Raw genomic sequence first — 20,657 nt, 5'->3', positions numbered from 1 at the left:
TCATATCATATCATATATCATATCATATCATATCATATATCATATCATATCATATCATATCATATCATATCATATCATATCATATCATATCATATCATATCATATCATATTATATCATATCATATCATATCATATCATATCATATCATATCATATCATATCATATCATATCATATCATATCATATCATATCATCATGCCCAAGAGATCGGTTATGTTTTCCAATTCAGTTAAATTATGACTGATGAATTGCAAGTTGAAAACTCAGTTCTTTGTAATAAAAATGCTTATGATATCAACGCTTTACTTGAGAATGAATGTTTTTCGCATTATCAAATGACTACGTATGATGAATAAGTGAATCAAGAAATATTTTATTGAAATTGGCAGGTTGTGTTCACTTTAGTTATGTACTTTCTTTTTTATATTTTTATAGGAAGATGTGCGTTTATAAGCAACACACGCTCGTATTTGTTTCATGTAATAAATATTTAACATTATCCTTAAAAGTAATCAATAGCGTCCTTTGTTTTATCTTTCTTCGATTTGATGGTTTTATACAGTATTTGTTCCCACATAGGGGTGCATAAATGCAAATATCCCATGCGATGATGGATTTATTACGTCATTTTTAGAGGTCATGTCATAAGAAGCTTTGGAAACTGAAGTAATTTGAAAATGATTCTTTTCCGTATGCAGTGTGTTCAACGGGCTGAAAAGTCAGTTTATCTCTTTGCTGGGAGTCAGTTAAGTTTTTCTGTCAGATTCACCAACGTCGAAGGACACGTAGTTTTAGGGACAGGAGGAGGAAGTCGTCTTCCGCAGATCTGTTCTTATTTGAGAGAGACAACGCATTTTGGCAATGGCCAGAGTTATCTGCAGTTTTCTGAAAGAAAAGGTCAGAGTAAAGTATATTTGACTAGAGATTTTTCATAAAGACTTGAATATTTTAACCGTTCGTCAATAACAGATTATTTTTCTTTAAGTCATATTTCTACGCAAGGTTTTGTAACAACTTAAACTAAAGCGTAATACATTACTGTGGTGATTGTTGTTTTAAGGATGAGAACAGCTTAGTTATCAGGCAAAGAGGAATTTCTTCTACACTGGTTTCATTAATTGACATCCCCTACTTTTTGAATGAATTAATCATATCAAGAATTGTCTATACCATACCATGAGACACGCGGTAAGATGTTACTGAATGAAGAAAACTCGCGATGTGATGAGAATGTTTTTTATTTCAGCGGAGTATGCTATCCTGGTCCTTTAACTACATGACGACAGCTTCAACAGCGCTTTCAAAACACTAGCAAGTCTCTAAAAATCCTGTCGATATAGGCAATCCGCACCAACGAATAATTCTGTAAATTCTGTGTAGATATTTAACTTGAGTCAAATATACGTCTAACTAAATACAATTGTTTTATTATTTAGTATTAAATAATAAACTAAACGAAAATGAAATTTTTGGACTTTCTGTATCATTTCTTGATGACTGCCACGTATAGAAATATTAGAGTTGGATGTTTAGTATATACAGTACTTCTGCTTGCCAGTTTCGTTGATGCACTTGTTCAAGCGAAAAATGAATGACTTGCCATTACGTAGAAATCAGAGCTTTGCGTCACTCACTTACCATCGTCCCCACATTGCCTGTTTCACGACATTGTTCGTTATATGGTTTCTTCCTTGTTTGGGTGGAACTGAGAAATGAACACTCCGCGTATAGCCCTGATATAGCACTGCCGAACATTTGTTTTACATCTGAAGCAATATCTCCGTGAGGAACAAAAATCCAAAACTGATCATTGCTATAACTGTAGTTAAACAATTTGGAGAAAATGAAAATTAATCGATGGCCTGTTTCGTATTTAAATATATTTAACCAAACGATTTTGCTACGCGGTACGGGTCGTTAAACTGTTAGTTTGCATTCGGGAGATCATGGGTTGAAGAACACCATTGGCATTCATGAAAATGATTTTCCGAAGTTTGCCATTTTCACATCAGGCAAGCGTACTGTATCGCAAAGTTATAACTACTGCCTTCCTAGTCCTAACTCTTTCCCATCTCAGCATTGCATTTGTGCGACATTATTACAGATTTCACCTCACGATTACGGCATTACTGTCAAAGAGGAAATTATTATGGGAAAGCTGACATCATCACGAAAGCACAATTTTCTACAGAAAAAATCAAATAAGGAAACTGCTCAATTCTTTCGAGCCTTTCTGCTTAATCGTCTTCGTTTTAATGCTTGTGAGTTGACAACGACAGTTATTCGATCCTTGCTTCCTTTTTCCACTCATAAGCGTTTTGAAATTCACTGTGAATGAAGGAGCTCTAGTCTGCTCTTCTCCTCTTTAAATCCTGAAGTAATGTTGTATTTGCTATATTAAGTGTGCCTGACAATTCATAGAAAAAATGAGAAAGAATTGAGGCCTACATTAAGCACATGAACACTGGAGTCACTTATGATTCAGAAGACGAAAATGTCATCACAGGAAGAAGGATGCTTCATGAAAAGTAGCCGCTGGGTGCGAAACAAGCAACAAGGAATGTTTTATCACTGAATTAACAGGCAGTGTTTAAATGTTACTGTGTAATATGATATACTTTAGAATAGATTGCTGTGAGGAAGCGCAAATAGTATGCTTTGGAATTGACTCGAAAGTTTTCTTGGGGGCGGAGGGTGATTTCTGATTATCCATTTCAAGGTTGGAACTGCTTGAAAACGTAAAGCAGGGAAGCTAAATATAATATTAAATATTGTTTTATAGAATGGCTTCTATCGGAGTCGTTTATATAAGGCCAGAGAGGCGAAAGCGTGCCCAAGCTATGGATAAGAGGAACATATCACTTAGAGGCAGTGGGATATGTGTTGTGGCAATCACGACCAGTATTTAACGATACTCTTCTGGAAATTATTTGAAAATTAGTGGACGGAAAATGCATTGTTTATGTTTTGAGTGAAAAATGAATTCAGCTGCACAAATTTCGAGGTGTTAACATGAGCAAGCCACGTTGAAAGGTCTGTCAATCCAAACAAGAGATGAACCAGTAGTTAAATACTGTGAAATTTTATTAAAAAGAATTCAACATACCGTATTAAGAGCAAACGTGGTAACCTCAATGCAGCTAATTTCCGATTGACAATAGCTTCAACGCCATTGGAAATACCGTCAAAGTGTATCAAGGTACTTCAATGATATGAGCAATTTTTTTGCACCTCCACAATTTTATGGCTGTAGAGACCACAGCATCAGTACCTTTGCAAGGCTTGTTCGTTAACCAACGGAGCAGGGAGTCATTGGTCAGAGAAATTTGTTGAATCTCCAGTGGGTTACAGAGAGAACTCTATGCCTATGCTGGTCGTACCATTATTTGCGCAGCAAGAACAGAGCAAGGGAAGTATGTCAAGGCACAACAGTGACCAGAACAATTTGTTAAACCTGCAGTAGATTACAAACAAAACGTTTTGGGCGAATTGACCACATCATTAAAACTATGGCATGTCTTCTATCTTAACTAACAAGGCAACGCAGTGAGTCAAAATACATCCGTTGCCAGAACTATTCATCCCGTATATTCAATTCCTATTTGTATCGTATCATTTTAGTTTTGTTGTTAATATCTGTAAGACCTAAGAATTTATTGAGTTTACCATTGGTTCATCGTTTCATTCTACCGATCATCCGTGGTCAACTCATATTTTACGAGTCTGACGCTGTTAGGTTCGTGAGAGGGAGTCTTTCATTTACACATCCCTTATATCCCTTGCGTTTATTAAAACGATCCTCTTATTCTCCCCAGTGGTAAGAACTCCTTTTATTGCCACGAGGGACTGATAATCTAGTTGTTTTCATCCCTAGAGCAACAATCACACCATCGATGTAATTTGAGTTTGTACTGTATATGATTAAGTTCTGAAGATAAAGTGACGCCCTACGCGCTCTTTTACGACTTAGATGTTTTAACACTATGCGTGGTCTATTGATTGGGAAGGACAACAACATAGAGCGTACGATTCTAAAGATAAAGGGTGTTTAAAATGTCAGAGAACGTTTCCGATTCAAAAATGCGTTCGCTTACTAGTTTCTGAATAATGGAAATGGCAGTATTGTTTCAGTTTTGTTCAGTTTGTGAATACTCAATTTCAAATAGTTTGACACTTACCTGAGTAAAGACCGTTGTGGCGCTAGATCCACTAGATTATGGGGCTCCAAGACTCCCTCCTGTTCACTGTCTAGCGTTAATTCACACATATTTTTAGTAATAACCAGTCTCTTCGATCATTTGTCCACTTTTCAAGGCATTTACAATCTTTGGTGATTGGTTAAACAATTATTCACTACTTGCACAATTTAACATTACTTCTCAACAAAGTTTGGATACCAATTGCACTTTATACTGTATTTTCTTGAAACATCACTAAACACTTCACTTCGGGTTTTTATACTTTTTTCTAATTCTTTTCTGGTAAGAATAATAAAAGCAGTTATATATTCGCGTTAAATCGTTTATGTTTTGTTTTAATATTTCACCTATGATATCTCTTACGTTCACTTTGATAATCTCTGAAACCTACATTGTATGGAAGAATGGTGTCTCCATATGATTCCCCTTCAGATGCGAGCATAGGTCACTTTAACACTTCAATTTTCATTAAATGGTGTCTATTGACTTTATATGGCACCGCAGATAAAGTAATATCTCATAATCATCACATTTCCAGGATGCTGTAAACCGTGTTTTTGCTCGTAAACTACGACAGATCCAATTATTTATTTTCGATCGGATAGTCTTGACATTTCATTGTGTAAGTTATCAATAATTATAAGGTTTTGTTCAGTCATGTGAACATGAATATAAGGAATAAGTTATATTTGTCAAGTGAATTTATAATGTGGATGTTAAAAGGGGTATCTGAGGAGAAAGCTACAATACATTACTTAAGAGTATACATTTCACAAGTAACAATCAAACTTTCTTTTTCGAGTACCCTCAGATATAACATTTCCTTATCATTGTTTCCCCACGGTCGTTAGTGTTCAATTTAATTTACTTTTATCTAAAAAGAATTAATTAAATTAGTCATGCAGCCTAACAATACCAATAATAATAAATAACAAAAATGTGATTAAGATTGCTGTAAGTGTAAGCAATAATCATTTCAGGTGTAAAAATATAAATGCCCTTCTTTGAATATTTTTCAAGATAAAGTTGTTTGAATAATTTCAACATTATTAATAATGTGGGATACTATTTAGTTAAATTATTAGTTTACAGTTCAAAAATTCTGTGAACATGAGTGCGTCTTGAGTTTCTTTTATTTTGGCAAAGGAAAGTATTAATCAACCCATAAGTGCGTTATGTGTGTCTACTTTTCTTTTTCTTCGTCCACCCCGTAAAGACAAAGATATCCATTCTAATAAACTGGAAACTGCTCTAAACAGGCTAAGTTAGTTTAGCTGGCTGTACTGTTAAGTACACCTCCAAAGATCTTTGACCCATCCTTAATAACTCGACTGTCTCGGACACCCGTCGTTTCATGTACCTTGTTAGGTTACTGTCCAGTATTAGTCTCGATTGACGGTTTAAATCCCCGCATTCTCTTTATTATTTTCCCGTTTTTATCATTATCGGACAGGACTTTGCAAACAGTCCGACCGGTGAATGGACTAAAATTTGTGCGCACTTTGGTAACTCTTGAGACAGTTCTTATGGTGTGCATAGAAGGAATAGTTTTTGCATAGTGCTTGCCACAAAGCAGGCTAAGCAGAAGTACCTATGCTAATTGAAGCGAGCGATGACTGAAATGGAGGAAGCATACTATGAGATGACTGATGTCAACCGAGATATCTAAATCCTGAAACCCCATCGAATTACTAATTTGCTTCTATCACCCTGCAAAATCTACAAAACGATAAACATCTAATTTGGTCAGTTTTGTTTACATTTATATCCACATGACTGTATTGGCCGCGTTGTAGTTGCCTAGTTACCTCCGACGTTTTTGAGAAAAGCATTGGGAAGATTCGATTTATTAGATGCTCGTTTCTTCCTGGACATTGGCAGGTTTATAAATTTTGAAGCTCTCGACGAAATTACCAGTGAAGATTTGGATTAAACTCGAAGCTTCTTCATACCACAGCGTGCTAAGGCTTCATGCGGTTTCTTTGACGATGACGAGCAGCCTTCATAGAGTTCCGTTCTCGTTGGTGATCTCTAGCGATGCTACTACGCTGATTCCGCTAATGCTCTGTTCTCTCTAGCTATCGGTACGTATTGAGGATCACTGTGGCTGGTGATCATGGTGGTTTCCTCTTCTCTCAGCTCGCTCTCGTCTCCCCCGTCAGTGCAGTACTTACAGCGCAACTTGGCATCGTCTCCCACGTTAACAGAACGTGTGATGAAGCACAGCGTCGCCCACGAGACAACGAACAACGCCGACGGCACTGCCACAGCTATAATCAACTCCCGGAGAGTCTTCTTCAAGTCGAAACGCGCTACCACGAAGAAAGGGTCATTCTGGAAGCAAACAAAGAAATGAGCTGTATTTAAAGAGGTTTTTTGAAACTGAGAGAACTATAGAAAAATTATTATCCTGATAGTTTGACTAGAAGTCGAAGTTAATAATCTTCTGTTGCTCCCCACTTAGGCTGAGATTGAATCTATCTTCGTTTCAATAATCATTCCATGTCTACCTCAAAGCTACATGCATAAATTCAGATTATATTTTATAATATAAAATGATAAGAGACGTGAATTGTACAGTAGACATTAAATGATTTAACACCATTGTAGAGATCTCTGACGACTTTTGTTCTGGTCCATTTCATGAGATTTGTTTCAGAAACATGATGGATCGGAAACTGTTTGTGGCCTACGCGTTCTCCGGTCCATACACTGGTTCGATACAGTTCTCGTTCTCAGTGTTATTTTCTCCTGGTCTAACTTTTTCATTTCTACGTAACGAGTACATCCTACATCTACCCTAATTTATCATATTCATGCCTTTGTCGAACTCTACCGTTCTCTCCACCTACACATCCCTCAGAAACAAACTGAACAAGTTCTGGGTTTCTCAAAATCCTATCAATCTCTTCTTCTGGTCAAATTTCGCCAAATAAATAACCCATGCAAGGCGTGACCTGCAGGTCGGTTCCGCTTGCTCTGGTTGTGTACTCAAGCCGATTTTATTTGTGAGATTTCTTGAAGAATGTAATTAACTGAAAAAGTCCTCCTTTATAAATGGACCAATTACAAATATTCCAAGTGTTATCGAGGGCAAATACTATGTAATTTTAATCCAAACTCTTGGACCATGGAGTCCTTTATAAGTTTGGGATCATCCAAGGCATCTGCCACCCAGAAAGATGATCGGGAAATTTTGGATTGTCACAACTTTTATACCATACTGCCGTACGTTCATGAGTGCGTTTGATTTTAATCATATCAAACACTTCGTCCGTTGGCTACACGTGATTGCTTGAAGCTCTTTCCCGTTTATTTGCTGGGATTCAATCATGGGGCCTTTAGGTGAGAGATGGAGGACTACTTCTGCAATACGACTGTGTCGTTTTGCTTTTGGTTCTGTAAATCTCAGCCTAAGACGTTTTAATAGACATCGTATTACCGTAAACAACTGACAGAACATGGATTCAGTAAAAATTATAGGTGTAAGAGAGTAAAATATTACAGAAAAAATTACACATTTAACTGCTTGATCAGCAGCTAACAGAAAATGGGCGGTATCCCCTCTATAGTAGCTGTAGGTCTTATATCCCTGTGTTATATTGTTTGGTTTGCCTGTCATCTTCAATAGTTATAATTTGTATGTCCTGGCACAGGGACTAGTGGTGATACTTGGGTTCTTATGGCACTAACTCGGCAAGAGCTGTTCTATAGCTTTTTGGGTATTAGGTTAATTCGGCGGCTTCCTGTTGCCCAGTCTAGCGCAGGGGCTAGTGGTGATAATGGGCTCTTATGGGACTAACTTGTCGAGAGCTGTGCTAGGGCTTCCGAGGCAAGATGGCCGCTATACGTTGGTTTATGAGACTAGCTTTATGGAACTGGGCCCGAGGTCAATGGTGGTACATTGTTCTATAGGCCTAACTTTGGAGAACTACCTCAGGCGCTCACAACTTGTAACTTATAACCTAGTAGTTTCATCAGCCTAACCTTTTGGAACTGAGGCAATGCCTACTAGGCAAGGTGGGTGCTATACTCTTTTCTTATGGACCTAACTCTAGAGAGCTACCTCAGGGGTTTACAATTTGTGGAGGTTAGCCGGTTAGTAGGATAAAACCTCTGAATTAGTCTAATACGCAAAGAGCCCTAGCAGAGGTCTCCCCGTGTTAGTGCCACAAAAGCCCATGTATAACCACTAGCCCCTGTGCTGGACTAAGGTTGGGAAGGGCAGCCGGTTAGAAGGATGAGGCCACCGAATTGGACTAATACACATTACCCTGTTCTGCGGCTCCTTAAATTTAGTCTCATATAGCCAATTTATAGCGGCCACCTTGCCTCAAGAGCCTCAGCACAGCTCTCCCCGCATTAGTGCCATAAGAGCCCATGTATCACCACTAGCCCCTGTGCTGCACTAAAGCTGAGAAAGACAGGCGGTTAGAAGGAAGAGGCCACCGAATTTGCTTAATACACATTACCCTATTCCGAGGATCCTTAAAGTTAGTCTCATTTAACCAATGTATAGCGGCCACCTTGCCTCAAGAGCCACAGCACAGCTCTCCCCTAGTTAGTGCCATAAGAGCCTATGTAACACCACTAGCCCCTGTACCAGGACAAGCAAATTATAACTACTATCTTCATAGTAGTTTACTGTAATATTTACCCTGCTTGTGGAATACGTCTGACGTTTCGTTGGCTGATCGTGATGTTAGACTATGTTGAACAACTCACCTTATCATAGTAGCATGGGAAACGAGAAGGAGCCGTGCGATTGTCTCCATCTCGACCGTGGGTATCTAGAAACTGTTTGCACTCCCCCTGAAGCGTGTTGACACAAGCCTCTAGGTTGATGTAGAGTCTACTGTTGTTGTAGATGGTGATTTCCGACTGCATAGGCACATAGCGGTGTAGAGGATCCGCTGGACGATTCAAACTTGAATTGTACAGTTCATAGAATACGGTGTAGTTCATACCGTTGTCTTTATTGGGAATCAAGGCGGGGTCTATCAACGTCCCGTTCACACAGTCTGTGGCACTGGAACAATGGTTTTCGTTATAACTACAACCTGTTCAATTTTGTCACTATAATTACTAAACTGCGTTGCAAAATTAAATACTTAGGGACAAAATATGACCTCGTCTCACACCACTACCCTCCAGCGGCAGCCCGGTGTCTGTTAGCGACTTACAGGATTTACTACGTCTACTCTAGTCGGAACTGCCAAATCGTCTGCTACACCAAATACTGTTGAGACAATATGCGACACTTCCGGATTTAGCCTTGTTAAAATGGGAGACAAGTCGCAAGTGGCGCTCCTACTGGCTTGACCTGAAAATTCGCGGGTTACTTGGAACACAACCAGCCACACTCATATGCATATGTATTTTCCTGAATTAAATCAAACCCACAGATCACACCTACAACAACACATCGGTATTGGAGGTTAACTGCTGCAGCCAGTTAAAATATGGGTCGAGCAGGTCAGAAGATTATGAGGTACTATAAAAATCTCTTTGTCACTGAAAGATTATATATGCAAACACAATATTACTTAACTTTTCTTTTCACGAGGGAAACGGAAGAAAGACCGCACATTCTTCTCTACTTCATAGTTACTGCAGCCAAACACAGCACATATCTTTCCCCTCATGTTGAGAAGAGATTTCAAGGAATGACACACGCTACTATTTAATTATATCAACTCACTGAAAACGCATAAATAACACCAAAAAACTTCACACACAAATACACGTGCTCTTATGACAGAATCAGTAGTTCTCAGGTCAATCCGCTAGAGAGATAGAACTCTAATAGCTGTCCCTCGATATCGCAGAGTGTCGCGACTGTATTTGGCTGCACTCGACACGACGTAAGAGTGAGACTGAGGAGAAAGTGGAAGAAAGTGGTTTGGCAACCTCTCAAACACCACACAAGGATCACTTTGAGCTCGTTAACTCAGCTGAGTGCGGGGTGTCAATGACTGCCGGTTTCCAGGAACTAAGACCGTCATAGTTTGTCCCCAAGTATAAGATCCTCTATTAACAGTGTTGTGCGTGAAAATGTATTTATGTTCATTTACTTGCAACTAAAGTGTATCATATTTTCAGGTCGTTTAAACAAAGTAGATTAGCTGAATTAGTATTACACAAAACAAAAATAACTGTTGTTGCAAAATGTTAGGATAACTTCACCTTAATACCTCTATATGCGTAATTTTCACAGTTAACCGAAACATTAAAATAATTAGAAGGAGAAAAATGAACTGGATCGGACATTGTTTGAGGAGGGACTGTTTACTGAAATAAGGAATAGAAAGAAGGCAAACGAGGAAGAGGAAAGGAAATATATATTCGGGCATGAAAAACTTGGCGCAGGACAGGCAAAAGTAGAAGAGGTTCATCCCAGGACAAGACCTGCTATAAGGCAGAATACGTGGATGATGATGATGAACCGAAACACAGAGTCAAACCCTCTACAAGGTTTTGTAACACAGAAATGTTAATCTTCCTCTTTGCAGAAATTATAAGTCCTTCAATTCCTCGACATCATCATACTGGTTCTCTCCTTCATATACAGTCCTGTAAAGGATTCCCCACAAGTTTTCAATAGGGTTAAGGTCTGTAGGAATGATTGGCCACTCCATAACATAAACATATTTGCGCTGACACCATTTCTTGGTGAACTTGGCACGATGGATTGAGGCTTCCAGGACTCTCTGCAGATTTCCTATACAACTTGTAAACAGTTTTGTTTGACGATAAAGACCTGTTTTTCCCCAATAACCGAATCTTCCTCATACCATCAGAGACTGTCCCACTTGCTTTTTCTTTCAACACATCTGCCATATCTTTCCTGAGATCATGCCAGTAGGCAGACCAACCATAAGGACCATCCAGATTCAATTTTGAATCTCTCAGGATCATACATTTCCATTCTTTCTTCCAAGCCACAGGTTCTGTAGCTCATTTAGCTCTGTTCTCCGCGTACGTTACCGTGGTACGAGACTGCTACTTTTTCTTGTATTTCAAAATGTTGCTCGTACTCACCATCCTAGATAATATAGACTTGTGGGCACCGACAGGGGTATTTTGTAAGAGTTGTTCCTACGTTGTTCCATTAGCTCTAAGCGTCGTAATAACCTGTATTTTTTTCTAGGTGTCAGCTCCTATGTGGTTTTCCAGGTGAGTAAATTTCCCCCTCCCCCCATAATTTTCCTTTAACTTCAGGGAATTGTTTACCATAGTAGGTGAAATGACACTTCTCCTTGCTATATGATGGAAGACAATTCCTCTTTCTTGTTGGCTGTAATCTGTCTCTGTTCGAAGTATAGCAATTGTGACGTCCCACTCAAAATGCACAGCGTAGCTCACGTTTTAAATCTAGCCAAAGTTAAAACAGTATTCCTGAGAGGGATATGGGATGATCTTTCCATTTTCCTATATATAGAACTGTAAGTACGTATACTCTGTTGTTGAAGTTTACCAGTAAAAAATTATAGTCTGGCAGTGATGTAATGTGCTATAAATCTTGTATGTCCCTGTTTACTTTGCATAACCACTTTCATGCTAGGATTATTTACTACGGCATTAAACCGCAAAGCCATAGTGATCTTATCTGTATGCAACGAACCTTATAAAGTCAGCGATGACGCTGTAACAAAACGCTAAGCGTACCACATCATTTGCTGTCTATTCCGGCGAGTATATGTGGCCTGTTACTCTCTGCCAACCATCGAGATAAATCGAATAAATTAAATAAATTGAATGGCATACATATTTAGTTGATTCCCTAATGGTAGTAAGTTGAAGACAGGGGAGAGATCAATTTTAATCTCTGTTAGTAGTACCACGAAGGTATTTAGCCTTAGAGGTTACCCCAAGATATTTTCTTGCTTCTCCTGGGGAAAATCCTTAGGAAAAACTTCTGTCGAGTATGCATAGAAGGAGTGTGGTCGAAAGGGTGGTTTCCTGAATTTTACCAGGATTGTGAGAAAATATCAGACACTATTAGGAAAAGACGACTGAAATTGAATGGCCATATGCAAAAAATAGACAACGAAAGATTTACTAAAATGAAATTTAACTATGCCTCCTCACTGAAAGTCAAGAATAATTGGATAATCGAAATAGAAAGAGACTTTCAAGAAATCAGCGTAACAGGTGAAACTGTACGGGACAGGCCTAGTTTAAGAACGTTGATGGACAAACATCATTTTGCTGTAATACACGAGATGAGAACCACCACAGCATGGTTGGAAGAATGGGAGAAAAAACACAGCGAGAGGAGGAAGAAATTCTGGGAAGGGTAGAAAGCAAATTCTTCTGCTAAATAAGTTCAGTCACGCTCCTTAATTGGACACAACGTTGTGAAAAAAGGAATATGTTAGGCGCTTGAATAAGCGCTAGGTCATAATAGACAGAGAGTGAAAAAACTTCTTCAAACGATAGCTTCCCTTAGCCAATGGTTACCATGATTACAGTCCAAGAATTTGTTTACAGGTCACACGATCATTCATAAACAATTTTGGTTGGTGGTGAATTAACAATTTTAAGACAGCTACCCCACAGAGGAAGCGTTTTAATGTATTTGTTTTAGCAAAGCCATGCAGGTGGTAGTGTACAGAGTGTCCCTCAACACGCCTAGAACTATTTTTTATATTGTAGGTGCATTGTAGCTCAATAACAGAGAAAGGCACAGGAGTAGGGTAGAGAAGCACCAACAAGGGGGACAAGAGAAGAGGGTACTGAAAATATCAGCTGAAGAACGGGAGAGGAGAGGATGAAGACGTTTTGGGAGCAGAAGGAGAAAACCCAAACCATGACAAAGCTGCCCGTGGTTGTACAGAGTAAGCAGTGGTATAGGGCAGGGTAAGGTAGATCACTATCGAAAATAGAATGCTATCCTCATAATAAAAGTGATGATGAACAAGAAAAGGGAAATAATACGTACTTCAGTTGACGTCCTGCTGAAGGAACGACATCAAGACAAGTTGCGAAGAGAACAGTTTTGTCTTCCTTGCTCCAGAAGCGAGTGGCGTTTATGGCCTTGCCTGGCTCCGTGCCATTAGCCTCGTGCAAGGAGTACGCAGCATGGCATGTGCTGGCAACCACGCTATCTCCGTATTTGAGGTACACATTCTTTCCTCGAGTGGGAATATTTTCCGGACAACGTCGATCACACTCGAAGCTCTGTTTAATCTTGATGCAGGATGATTTATTGCACACAAAATGCCCGTTTAGTTTGAGATTATCCCTTTCGCTGTCAATCACACTACCACCATCAATCTTGGGTTCGCACTGGTACAACTCCGACATGTTGGTACAGTGGCCCAAAGTACAGTTATACACGCCATTCATGTGCGAACACTCTGTACCCTGATTACAGTTGAACTTCTTCAGCGCTCCAAGGTTAGCCTGAAACAAAGAAATATAGAAGTAGTTCTCCATCTTTTTGTCAAAGATTGTATTCAAGAAAGATTTGGGAAGCTCTTCACGCTATTCCTGTGGGAACACCTGTACCCTGATTACAGTTGAACTTCTTCAGCGCTCCAAGGTTAGCCTGAAACAAAGAAATATAAAAGCAGTTCTCCAACTTCCTGTCGAAGATTTTAATCAAGAAACCTTTGGTAAGTTTTTCACGGCATTCATGTGGGAACCTCCTTTAACTCCGATTATATTTGAACTTCTTCAGGGCTCCAAGGTTAGCCTGAAACGAAGGAATGTACACGTAGTTCTCCAACCTCGTGACGAAATTTTTAATTGAGAAAGCTTTGGAAAATACTGTACGCCATTCATGTGGGAACCTTCTTAACTTCGATTGCAGTAGAACTTCTCAAGCTATCCAAGGTTTGCCTGAAACAAAGAAATGCACAAGTAGTTGTCCAACCTCATAACGAAATTTTTAACCAAGAAAGCTTTGGAAAGTTCGTCATGCTGTTCACGTGGAACCACTCTGTACCCTCATTACAGTTGAACTTCTTTAGCGCCCCAATGTTAGCCTGGAACAAAGAAATGTACAAATAGTTCTGCAAACTCTTGACGAAGTTTTTAATCAAGAATGCTTTGGAAAGTTTTTCACGGCATTCATGTGGGAACCTTCTTAATTCCGGTTCCAATTGAACTTCTTTAGCTCTCCAAGGTTAGCCCTAAAAAAATATATACATAGTTCTGCAACCTCTTATCGAAGTTTAAAAAAAGAGTTTTTTGGTTAATTAATGAGATGCTTTGCAGAGAAGCAGTGGAATCATTTACTCTTCTTAGCTTTATTTGACTGAATACTATGCGTTAATATTCCCTCCCCAGCTTGTTAATCACACTCCCTAATGCTGTTTCTTATTATTTCTCTACTTTCACTATGATTTCGTTACCTTATTGTGTGATTAGTTACGTTGTGAAAGCATCAGCTGAAATTGCGATCACCGAGCTCGATAGCTGCAGTCGCTTAAGTGCGGCCAGTATCCAGTATTCGGGAGATAGTAGGTTCGAACCCCACTGTCGGCAGCCCTGAAAATGGTTTCCCATTTTCACACCAGGCAAATGCTGGGGCTGTACCTTAATTAAGGCCACGGCCGCTTCCTTCCCACTCCTAGCCCTTTCCTGTCCCATCGTTGCCATAAGACGTAAAGCAACTAGCAAAAAAAAAAAAAAAAAAAAAGAAATTGCGATTAATATGAACTCGAGTTTTTAAGTGGGCCAACTCATCAGAAGTAAAGGATACGTAATTTTAGAGTAGACATTTCACAATGTCTTCCCATTAACGCTCAGTAGCTTGTTAGAGTATTTGCAACTCCATTCCTGAACGTACCGTAACTATTTTAAAATATTAATTCGACGAAATAAAACAGAAACTTGGAAAGGAGCGCATAATAGGATAACCACAATGGCTGTTTAGTGTGAGAAGAGGGAACGATGACAAACACGAAAACACAAAAGGACAAGGGCAATCTCTACTTCTTCATAAACTTTGCTCTTCACATTTTCTCTCTTCTCATCGGTTCCAGTTTTTCGATATTTATTTTTTTTCTCCTTCGTTTCGGCCGTCTATTGACCACGTTTGACACACTTTGCGGTATTTTTAGCCCTATCTGCCTTCACCTTCTGCCAGTATCTTTTCGTTCTTTCTCCTACTTTCTTATTCTTCTGTTGTTTTGGATAGGATTTCCATTCTCTCACTAGTGTTTCTCCAGTTTTCTCGAAACCACGGAACTTTTGGACAAGTTGTCTGAATCAGTTTCCATGATGTAATCTTCTGGAACCCCCATTTTCGTCCAGTCCAACCTCACTTCTCGATACCATTCCAGCTCTGTCTTACTCTTCCTGAAGAATTCAAAGATTCTCTTCGTCAGTCTGTTACTGTCCATCCTCAACTAGTGTCCATAGAACTGTGACCTCTTCTTCATCAATTCAACTATTATTATTATCTTCCCCTTCCCTTCCCTTCCCTTCCCTTCCCTTCCCTTCCCTTCCCTTCCCTTCCCTTCCCTTCGCTTCCCTTCCCTTATGATCTGCTAGGGACCACGTGCGAATTTCAGTTCCTCAGCCTTTGACGTTCTCTCTCCAATACTTCTTTATCCTTTCGCTGTGTTTCTTCTGTCTCTCCTCAGACCACATTTAAAAAAAACTCTTTGTTTACGCCTTTGGGTGGAGGACGCAGACGAAGAATACACCCACGGTATCCCCTGCCTGTCGTAAGAGGCGACTAAAAGGGGCGATCAAGGGATGATCGAATTAGAACCAGGAAACATGGTTCGCTTTTACTTGTGCGTAGTACCGTACCACTATGTTAGGTACACAATAGGTTTGTGATTTGTAGCGACAGTGTGCGAATCCGGCTGGGTTTTACAGTATCTGTGATTAGTACCGCTATACGACACCATGGGTCTACCTTGCCTATGATTAGTGCCCACTGTATGAGGAACACCATAGGTCTGTGTTACATGTGCGCATTACATCACGTGTCAGTAGTGCCATAATGTGTGGAATTCCGCGAGTCTACGCTACTTTTGATTAGTACCGCAACATGACAAATACCATGGTTCTACTTTCCTAGAGATAAGTACCATTATGAGGAGCCGATTACCTGGATTTTGGATCCCTTTAGACTACAAGCATCATCGATTCAGTATTATGCTTTAGAAGCAGTGCCTTGGTCAATAATACTATTATTTTACTCTAGTTTTTGGGAATGCGGGGCATTGCGGGTCGGATTCACTGATTGTTTTAAATTCATATCCGTCCATTCATTCTTCTTCATCACGTTTTGAATTCTGGTCAGTGGATGATTTTGGACTTTTAAATTGTCATTACATTTCGTCTCATTTCGTACCATTAGGGACCGATGACCTAGATATTGGGCCCCTTTAAACAACAACAACAACAACAACAACAACAACAACAACAACAACAACAACAACAACAACAACAACAACAACAACAATAATTATAATAATAATAATAATAATCATAATAATCATAATTCTTTTTTTCTTCTTATAATATTTAGTTCCTAAATGTTTCTCGACGTCTTGAATCCTGGTTGTTGTTGACTTTTTCTCTCATAGGTATTCGAATATCTTTTTTGTTAATTAGTTTTGATCCCTCTTAAAGATATGCCCAAAATATAATACAATCCTTTTATCCTATTGTTTCCGTTATGTTTTCAATGTTCTGATATATTTCCTTATTACTTTTTACTTTCCACAATATTCTGTAATTTTCACTAGACCCATGTTTTTATATTCTTATTCTTCTTGTTTCGTAATGCCCATTCATAGAGCGCGTTGGAACTTGTTCATTGGCTTGATGACTTTCGCCTTCCTATTCTTTCAAAAACTCTTCATGAACTCACTGTGTTGTCTCATGCGTTCTTCTGACCACTTTGTACAAGTCCTGCTGCTAGTTTTCACCACAAATGTGTGTTTATTTACTGAGTCCCTGAAGACTTCGCGATTTTTCATTATGTCTTCCTCGATGTTCAATTCATTCAAGCCTCCTTTTGTTTCCTCCAGCCAATTTGTTCTCCTCTTTTGGGAATTTACTGCATTGAATAATCTTCTTGTGAGTATCATTATTATTATCCATCTTAAAAATTTGTCCGAAAATGTCAAACGTCTCCTGAGTACACTATTGATGAAACTATCTGTGTAACTATAGAGGTCTGCAGTTTCCCCTTTTGATCCAAATTCCATTTTTTAGTATGGGGCCGAAACGTTTTCCTAAGGATTTTACGTTCTTGTTTTTCAGTATATGCAATTCTTCTTCTTCTTCTTCTTCTTCTTCTTCTTCTTCTTCTTCTTCTTCTTATTTCTTGCTTGTGCCAAATTAAAGAGTGCGTCAGAACTTGTTAGCCTGATCTGATGTCTTCGCCTTCTCCTCTTCCTTCTCGTCCTCCTAGAATCTCTTCATGCAGACGCTGTGTGTGTTGTTTTTTTGCGTTCCCGTCCATAGTTTTCCAATGCCCCCCCCCCCGCCCTATTTAAAGCTATTTCCACCGAGCTCGATAGCTGCAGTCGCTTAAGTGCGGCCAGTATCCAGTATTCGGGAGATAGTAGGTTCGAACCCCACTGTCGGCAGCCCTGAAAATGGTTTTCCGTGGTTTCCCATTTTCACACCAGGCAAATGCTGGGGCTGCACCTTAATTAAGGCCACGGCCGCTTCCTTCCCACTCCTAGCCCTTTCCTGTCCCATCGTCGCCATAATACTTATCTGTGTCGGTGTGACGTAAAACAACTAGCAAAAAAAAAAAAAAAAGCTATTTCCAAGCCTATGTCATTTGTAACCAGAGTTCGAAAGGCTTTACGATTTTCATGGTATCTCTGTAGCGTTTATTTCTTGCAAATCCTGTTTAATTTCTATCAATCAGTTGATCTTGACTTCCCTGAATTGATTATAGTGAATAGTTTTTAGTAATTCTATTATTATTATTATTATTATTATTATTATTATTATTATTATTATTATTATTATTACCGTGTAATACGGTCTATCTTCTCTCCTTTTAAAACGCAAAGAGCAGCTAATAATCTGTAATTTCCTTTCGCTAACTTGTGTTAAGGGAGGCTGGGACTGAGTTTTTTGTGAAAAAAGTAAAAATTATCGATTTTTCAATTTGTGCCGGACTCCTGTGGATCATTTGGCGGTGGTATTTTTCGGGTTCCGCCATTTTTAAAGTACTAGCGTGACATTTAAATGTCCGGTTGAGTCGCCCACCCACTAGCTTTTACTTACGGAAATGTGTTATTTCATATATTTAAGGTATTTAAAATGTTCCATCGGAACCAGTTTGGTTTCAAATTCCATGAGAATGTCATGGGTTGTTAACACCTATATTGTCGTGATATTAACAGAAGGAATTTTTTATAATGTTGATAGTTCAAAAGATAGTAGCCTTCAAAGCGGTATTTTTTTAGCATAATTTTGGGAAACCATAAACACATAAAACACATTTTTTCCTCACATTCATGGACTACATATGCAGACTTTCTCTCTTTCCATACCTTGAAGTGCCTGTACACCAGTTTTCAATGTGATATTTGAAGTAACTGTTCACCTGGAGCATTTTTTATGCTTATCGATTTTTAAAAATTTTAAATTGTAAGTGTTAATTTCTCAGAAAGTTCTGTTTCTATTTTCCTGAAAATTGGTATATGGCCTTCTTTGACCATTAGGAGACCACAAACCAAATTTCATTCATATCAATAATTACTATTTTTTATAAATTCAGTCCTAACTTTCCTTGAGACTCTATTATGTCTTATTTCCAGTTCAACCTCCCTTGTTCGGTTGCTATATTTCTTCCGATCACAGTGTTATTACATTTGCAAATTCGAGAGTGTCTGTCATTGTAACGCCCTTTCATGATGTCTTCAATACTTCATGAGATAGTTTATTAAAGTTTAGAAATTAGTGCCGTTACGTGTATACAGAAATACATTCTAGATGTTTTTTTAATATGGGACATTGCTTCGAAGGGACATAAATTTCTAGTGCCGTTGTTGTGTGTGTGTGTGTGTTTATATGAGCTCAGCTGATTGGCTGGGAGAATTGATCGATCACCACTGGCTCCCAAGGAGACGCCGGGTCCGCCTACGAACCAGCGGCTGCATGACGTCGCTCACTTAGCTACAGGTTGACATTTAAGGATGAGGGAAGACAAGAATTCTCATCATCATTCCATGACTTTAATACACGCAGCAGCATGTATTATGCCTTAGCATTAGTGGGAGACTAGCCTGTTGTTTGACAGATGAGTAGCGCGCACACGAATACAAGTAGTACAGCTGAAATAAGCTTAAAGGGATTTCTTTCCCTGACAAACAATGCTTACAAAGTGTACTTTTGCTCGGAAAGTACAAAGGAGCTTCAGAAAACTCGATGGTTATTTTAACGTAGACTTATATACCTCGACAACGGGTAGATGGAAAGAAAAAGTTGCATTGAACGCGTATATCGCCCAGAGTATTTGATTTAAGATTACGTTTAATATCTCAATTGACAGATAAAAAACGAGACTACGTCCTGTTGAAAAAATGAAACGTACTTTTCGTGAAATAGTGCTTCAAAGTAAAGAAAAACGTGAACTAAATATTTGACGTCATATCCATACTCTGTTATAAGATGACGCGCGCGCAGTTGGAGGTTCGCTGCCGCAGTGACTAAATTTAATTATGGAAAAGAAAGATTGACATACCACGTTTTACTGAATAACATTTATTATCCACATTTTATTTGTATTGTATTTCTGATAACGAAGTCTACGCAACTCTAAATATCCCGCGGCCGTTACAATAATGTAAGCCTACCTCCAAATTTTTAAAATGATACTAATGCACCGGACAGTAGTAATATTATTACCGCACTTCACGCGCTCAACTGCCGCTGTCAGTAATACTACTACCGCACTGTCTGCCGCTGTTAGTAATACTACTACCGCACTGTCTGCCGCTGTTAGTAATACTACTACCGCACTATCTGCCGCTGTTAGTAATACTACTACCGCACTGTCTGCCGCATTTAGTAATACTACTACCGCACTGTCTGCCGCTGTTAGTAATACTACTACCGCACTGTCTGCCGCTGTCAGTAATACTACTACCGCACTGTCTGCCGCTGTCAGTAATACTACTACCGCACTGTCTGCCGCTGTTAGTAATACTACTACCGCACTGTCTGCCGCTGTTAGTAATACTACTACCGCACTGTCTGCCGCTGTTAGTAATACTACTACCGCACTGTCTGCCGCTGTTAGTAATACTACTACCGCACTGTCTGCCGCTGTTAGCAATACTACTACCGCACTGTCTGCCGCTGTTAGTAATACTACTACCGCACTGTCTGCCGCTGTTAGTAATACTACTACCGCACTGTCTGCCGCTGTTAGTAATACTACTACCGCACTGTCTGCCGCTGTTAGTAATACTACTACCGCACTGTCTGCCGCTGTCAGTAATACTACTACCGCACTGTC

General features: G+C 39.2%; 2 protein-coding genes across 3 annotated transcripts in view; one reads left to right on the top strand and one right to left on the bottom strand.

Annotated features, from left to right (window-relative positions):
* Window positions 1-20,657, top strand: part of LOC136884650 (cilia- and flagella-associated protein 298) — a 611,731-nt gene that overhangs the window by 92,887 nt on the left and 498,187 nt on the right. The gene's annotated exons all lie outside the window — the stretch shown is intronic.
* The window catches only part of Teh4 (tipE homolog 4), a 28,464-nt gene continuing 14,048 nt past the window's right edge, over window positions 6,242-20,657 (bottom strand). The window contains exons 2-4 of the mRNA XM_067157019.2: window positions 13,143-13,606; window positions 8,924-9,227; window positions 6,242-6,532 (exon numbers count right to left, since the gene is read on the bottom strand). Coding sequence (XP_067013120.2) covers window positions 6,242-6,532; window positions 8,924-9,227; window positions 13,143-13,606 — 1,059 coding nt within the window. The remainder of the gene's footprint in view (window positions 6,533-8,923; window positions 9,228-13,142; window positions 13,607-20,657) is intronic.

This window comes from Anabrus simplex, chromosome 13 (assembly GCF_040414725.1).
Source record: "Anabrus simplex isolate iqAnaSimp1 chromosome 13, ASM4041472v1, whole genome shotgun sequence".
NCBI lineage: Eukaryota > Metazoa > Arthropoda > Insecta > Orthoptera > Tettigoniidae > Anabrus > Anabrus simplex.
Note: the sequence above shows the minus strand (reverse complement) of the source record. Positions and strands in the feature narration are given on the sequence as shown.